The 6582-nt window shown below is 38.8% G+C and overlaps 1 protein-coding gene across 1 annotated transcript in view; it reads left to right on the top strand.

Annotated features, from left to right (window-relative positions):
• Window positions 1-1379: 1379 nt before the first annotated feature.
• The window catches only part of LOC103800300 (ras-related protein Rab-3B-like), a 41101-nt gene continuing 35898 nt past the window's right edge, over window positions 1380-6582 (top strand). Inside the window, exon 1 of the mRNA XM_009072671.1 lies at window positions 1380-1607. Coding sequence (XP_009070919.1) covers window positions 1380-1607 — 228 coding nt within the window. The remainder of the gene's footprint in view (window positions 1608-6582) is intronic.

A 6582-nucleotide genomic window follows, 5' to 3' on the forward strand; every position in this document is an offset into this window, starting at 1 on the left:
TTTGGTTTTGGTTGGGTATTTTTTTCAGTGAATGAGTGAAGTCTTGTGTGCAGGTGAGACTTGCTAAGAAGAAAAGTATTTGGGCACATGTGAGAGTAGCCATTGGTGGAGTTTATTCCCAAAGGTGCCTATGAATCTGAGCTGAGGAGAAAATGAACTTATTTCCCTGGATGCTGGAGGCAGAAGAGACTTCTGGCACTGCTCAGTGCTTTCTGACACTGCACACAAGTGGCACAGGTCCTGGATTGGATGAGTAGCTGCTAATCAGTGCTGTCATTGCCCCAGTTTGCCAACACTGTGACTGGTTATAAGGAGCCAAACCCTTTGCTTGTTTGATGTGGGGTAGGTTTTGAAACAGCATGAGAGATTACAAGTGTGGTATATCTGTTAAAAGGTAAAATTTCCTTTTTTTCCACTGTAGTATTTTGGTCTGTGTAGTTGTGTTCTGTTCAGACATGAAAAGTCAGGGCTTTCCTTGTCTTCTCCCGCAAAGTGTCTGAGCTGCATACATTAAAGCAGCCAGGGCTGCTCAGTGAGTCTTGATATTTCAGGTTCCACAGTTGATTTTTGGTTTCTGAATGCAGTTCAGGGCCACAAGAGATCTCTGAGGCTGCATTTCCCCCCCTTCCTGCCCTGCTAACATCCCCAACTCTCATGACACCATAATGAAAAGGGATCATTTATCCATTCCAAATGCTGCCTACAGCCACACCGAACCCTCATATTTTATGCAGGTGCTGTTTATTTCAATTGCAGTCTTGAGACTAGATAGGTGCTGGGCGGATTCAAAGTTTTCAGCTGAAATTCCTGATGTTTCATCTTCTCCTGCTGCCGTTTTTTAATCTTCTGTAAACTCTGAGGACAGAGCTTGTCTAAAGAGAAAATGGTGGTGGTGCATGTACTAGAAATGCAGATTTTCCACAGAAGTCATAAAAGGAATTATTTAGGTTTATTTACCTTGGAGGCTGCTTGATGAATTGCATAGCTGGATGCACTGTCAAAGATTTTAATTCTTGGTTGCAGTACTGTAGTTTATTGGAGCAACAGAAGTGGCACCCTGCCACAGGAGTAAAGAATGCTGTTTCCCCATGAGTATTTGAACAGTCTGCAGTATCCATCTGTTATTCTGTTAAACACAAAGCAGTGCAACACGTGTGTCTCTTGGGTTTGGAAACCTTACCTAGTACAAGTGAATAACAACCACTTAAAGCCAGGATTTAAAAGAAGATTTCGAAGTGTGTTCCTCTTTCTTCAGCAGATATAGTGGTTATGACATTAGAAAGTAGAGAGATAACCTAAACATATGGTACACAGTTAAGGAAAACAAATTCTGAACTGCTCTTAAATCTGTTCTTTTTCCATGTGTGTCATTTTCTTAGATGGCTTCAGTAACAGATGCCAGATACAGGCAGAAGGATACTTCAGACCAAAATTTTGATTACATGTTCAAGCTCCTGATCATTGGCAACAGCAGCGTGGGTAAAACATCCTTCCTCTTCAGATATGCTGATGACACTTTCACACCAGCCTTCGTTAGCACAGTAGGAATTGACTTCAAAGTGAAAACAGTTTACAGAAATGACAAGCGTGTGAAGCTGCAGATTTGGGTAAGTGCCAGTGTTTTCAAAAATGCTTTATATTAATCCCAGTAAAGGTACAACGGTAAAAAATAGCATGTTTGGGAGTGGACTGTTGGACTAATACAGATGTTGATTGTTCCTAAGTTCTGTGTGACTGTGTCTTTGTATCTCTGCAGTAAACTGAGTAATTCTACTCTTTGTATTGCTGTCTCATTCAACTGGTCAGTCCTGATCTGGCCTTAAGCAGCTGCTCTGCATTCTCAGGAGTTGAGGTACAGTCAAACTGCAACAAACCCTGGCAGGTCTGGAGTCCTGTAGTAACACTTTTTGAGTGAGCACTAGTAGTTGAAGAAATTCAGTGAGTACTCAGTGACTGAACTCTACACATAATTTCTACTATCAGTTTATGTCCTCTACACAGGTTACTTCTGTCTTCCTGCAACTCATGTACCTGCTCAACAACACCAAGCATTTATACCCATGTCCTGCCCCAGCTAAAAGCATAGTCTTCTAATTGATCTGTATACACTTGGTTTATCATTAATCTTTAATAACTGCATTTAAATGTAGAATTATAGTAATCACATCTGATTTTTTTAATGTATTGTGATCATCTTGAATAGTCAGAGTAAACAGTGAGAATCTACAATGAGGTGGTGGTTTTTTTTGTACTGCAACTGTATGATTCATTTTAGTTCTGTGTTGCTGGGTACAAGGTACAATAAATTATTTAATAAAAGATTCTTTTTGTGTTGTAAAATCCTGACATTGAAACTAATGTAGATAAACTGACGTGAAACTTTGATTTAATTTAGGGTTTAGGTAATAAAAATGTTTGTACTTCATGCCCTATAAGCAACTAAAGATGATTTGCATCCAGCCAGTCTTTCTTAATCTTGGAACATGGAATTTTCTATTAAGTTGTGTAAAAGCAAGAGAGAAAGCACCATAAAATATTTGGGTGTTTTCCAGAAATACTGGGATTGAAGCGAATTAAACAATAATCTTAATTAAATCTGTTTGAAGGCTGTGGGGGGGAGAAAGGCTTTAAGAACCTTAAACTTCTTATGAAAAGAGATGTCAGGTGGATTCCTCAGAGGGTGCTGTCTATGGGACCTGAAATATTGGAGTTGCCAACAACACTGTTGATTTAACATTTATTTTCAATAAAAGGTTCATCTAAATGTTTGACACTTGGGTCCCTGATGTGAGTCATAATTCAAGGACCTTAACAAAAACATTAAGTGTGTCCCTCCAGAAAAAACACAGTATTTGAGCTTGTTTATCTCCTGCCCGTCCTGAGATTATACTTGTAATTTCACTGTGTCCTTCAGGATGCATGTAGTAATAATGGGGGCCATTAGTTTATCAAACCTGTGTGTTCCTCTGTGTTGGAAAGAAGAATTTTCTTACCAACTTGTTTTCCAATACTTTTCAAAATGACTTACAGCTGCTATTGAGTTTCTGTCAGTGCAGGACTCTGACTCCATCGAACACTTTGCTTTGACTTGGCATTTTCCAGTTATGTTGACATTTTTAAAAATTAAGCTCCTCCTAAACTTGATGTTAAGCCTTATCTGAGTCAGGTTTAATGTGAAACTAAGTAAAGAAGGAGAAGGTACAAGTGTTTAATTTAACCACTTCAAATGTCTTTATAAAATCCAGAGAGAAGCACTTGTAGGAACCTCTAATGTTCTCTGCTCCACAGAGCCAGGTCTCTTTCAGTTCATGGGTGCTTGTGGAGCTCTGAAGTGTGTGCAGCTGTGGCAGACTGGAGGTGCTCAAGGGCTATGCCAAGTAACCTTGTTTTGTGTTCCGCAAATCTCAAGGTGAGGAGGAAGTTCCTTCAGCTGTGCGGTGATCCAGAGGGATCAGTGATCAGTGGGACTTTCCACATAGACTTTTGCCTGTGTTGACCAGGGGAGCAGGATATTTGGGTGCAGGACCTCAGCTACAAAGAGTTCCTTGGGTTTTCTTAAAGAAAAATTCACACTGCTTCAAGTGCTGAGCAGCTGCACATAAAGACTAACAGCTGTGTCAGTAAATGTCTTTCTGGCCTGTCTTGTGGTTTTGTATCTCCAGCAGAAATTGGTGAGCATTTTAAAACCAGAGATGTAGCATTTGTGTTTGTGCTGGGTTTGAGGAAGTCTGTTTTTTGGTGAATCAGGATTTGACAAGCTGTCAAATGTAATGATCAAAAAACAGTGCTGCTCGGTTTAATTTCGATGTCATTAGTGAGCCTCTTGCTTTGCTGACATTAACACCTCAATCACCCAATGGGTATTTTAGGAGGAGCCCTATCAGTTGTGCTAGCGACCAGACAGTCTGGGGAATGATCTGCTTTGAAAAGTCTTGAAAGGAATATCTCTTTAGCTTGAGAGGAATGGGACACAGCAAGGCTGTTCATGATGTTTTTAAGGTACAGTGACAGCACTGCTGCTAGAGACCAAACCAGTGAAATGATTCAGAGAGGGGTTATATGATATAATGCTTTTCAGGCCTTTTTTTTTTTTTTTTTATTTATTTCTTTAAACAACTCCAAGGTGAGTTGACTGTGTTTTAATTTCAAATATTTTCTGTCTTGTTTAGGAATGGTGTTGTTATGTAAATAGAATAAATTACCTTTACTGAAAAAGTTAATTTTGTAGCTGGAAGAGATTTGGTAATTTAATATTGAATGTAAAACATTATTTGCATAAATATATTCATATATTATGTAGATATTCTAATATCTACATAAATGTAATTCTTGCATTAGATTTTTTTATGCCACTGCCATCTGTAATAGCACTTTCATACAAAGCATCTTCCTTATGATCTTTTTGTAAGGAGCCAATTTGTAATATCTCTCCACATTTGGGGTGTGCATGTAGATGATTTCTTTTTTGACCAACAGTTTTGTATTCCCAGAGTTGCTAATTAATGATTACTGAAGCAAAGCTATTGCATTTTCAGCTGGGTATGTTTTTTATTATAAATAAACCTCAAAGGTAACATATTCTTAGCAAATGCAAACAGTTAATACTTAATGCAGAGTTCAGGTTGCCTAGCAGCTAGAGAGGGGCACTTTGTCCAGATCCAGATGGAAGCAGGTTGAGTGAATAAAAGTGATTTTGGTTATAGGTGAGAGCAATGTGAGATTTCTTTGTTTTGCCTTCTTCTGTGCACTTGTGTGTCTATTGGTGGTAAGTGATAAATGGTGGTAAAAATAACAGCAGAACTTGTGAGCAACGTGGCATTAAGGTTAACTGCTGAGGAGGAGAAGTCTGGTCCTTTGTGCTAGCCCAGTCTAGGTTAATTACTCTTTGCACAGTAACGTAAATGAACTGGTGGAAAATCACTGGCAGGGTTTAGCCCAAAACACTTGCACACCACAACACTTACCACACAGCACATACTTTGCATGAGGCATTTGATTACAGTTCCTTTGTACTTTTGCACAGCACCTTACACGAAGGACTCTACTGGTGCATGTACTGCACATAACACATGAGCATTTATGTGATTAGTCATAAACATAACTAAATACAGCTAATGTTACCATTGCAACTCCTTTCAACCCTCCTTGTAAAAGGCAAATAGAGGTTAGCTTTGGGTTGAAAGGCAAAAACTGGCTGTGATGTTGAGACAGGCAGCATATTTAGACTGCAGTATGAGTTTTCTTTTAAGGTACTGTTTATCAGAATTAAACTGCTAAGATGAAGCTTTTTTCCTTCCCATTAATAAAACTGTTTCCATGGCTTAACTGCTGAAACCTGTCGGGGTCTGAGCTTAGTTGTAGTGGATGTCTGAAACACATGTTCCAGCTCTCAGGCACAGCTGGGGAGAGGGTACAAAGCAACATCGCTCTGGGTTTTTTTTTGATCTTTAAAAACAGAAATATGACAACTGCTAATTATCCTGAGTGGCAGTTACCATTACAAAACAGAAAAGTGTAAACCAAAATAAACCCCATGCTGTGTAGCTGTCCAGAAGGCAAATATGCAGAGTTTTTAAAAGCTTTTTGTATCAGTTGTTGCCTGGATGACGGGATGAGCAGCTTGCCTCAGAGGGAAGGGATTCAAAGGAGCAACACTGGTAACTGAGCGCTTTTTTTTTTTCATTTAAAGGAGGTAAAATTAGAACACCATCATATTTGATTGTAAATTTTAATGTTAATTGCACACTTAACCAAAAGCTAATTATGCATTTCAGATGAGAGAATCATCTATTCCCCTGGCATCCCATTCCCATCATGGTTTTGCTAAGCTCCTTGTAAGCATTGACTTTAAGCTTGAATGCTTGCACAAAACTTGTTTCTAAAAAAAGAGATAATAGGAGTTCTGTAATTTAAGATATAGCTGCAATAAAGATTGATGTCTGTAAAGATCTAACAGGCCTGATTCTGCTCAGTGGATTCACAGCTGTTGTGAAATCCTCTGATTTGCTGTTTAGACAAAGAACTAAAATGGAGAAAGTCATGCAAGTGAAAAGAACAGGTTGATCCTCGTTAGAGAGAAAAGGATGACAGCTTATTTGTAGCATTGAGGACTTATTGGGTCCCAGGAATGGAAATAATTTTGGTGAGTGGACATAAAGCACTACTTCTGATGCTAAAACACAAGGCAGCATATTTGACTGGAGAAGGGCTACAGTAAATGTCTGTAATTCAATTCAAAGGTCTTGCTTTTGTCTCAAGTAATAATACTGCTGTTTTGAGAAGGGTGCTCATGCCACTCTGAATGTGCTTAAAGATTAGAGTTGCAAGAAAGATACAAGGAAGAGAAATGAAAACTTAATAAAAAATAAGACCCTGAGTGGTTAGTTATCCCACTCACTATTGGATGTATTGAGCTGCCTAAGCCTGCTGAGAAGGGCATTGCTGTGTTTGCAGTTAAACAGTTGACATGACTATTTCTGTTTATAGTTAATCACCTCAAGCCCATTGTTGTCTCATTATAACTATGTTAGCAGTGAAGGCCAAATTCAGTCTAAGCTCTGTTACTGCTGCAATTATTCCTGC

Source organism: Acanthisitta chloris, unplaced genomic scaffold, assembly GCF_000695815.1.
Source record: "Acanthisitta chloris isolate BGI_N310 unplaced genomic scaffold, ASM69581v1 scaffold17564, whole genome shotgun sequence".
NCBI classification, from domain to species: domain Eukaryota; kingdom Metazoa; phylum Chordata; class Aves; order Passeriformes; family Acanthisittidae; genus Acanthisitta; species Acanthisitta chloris.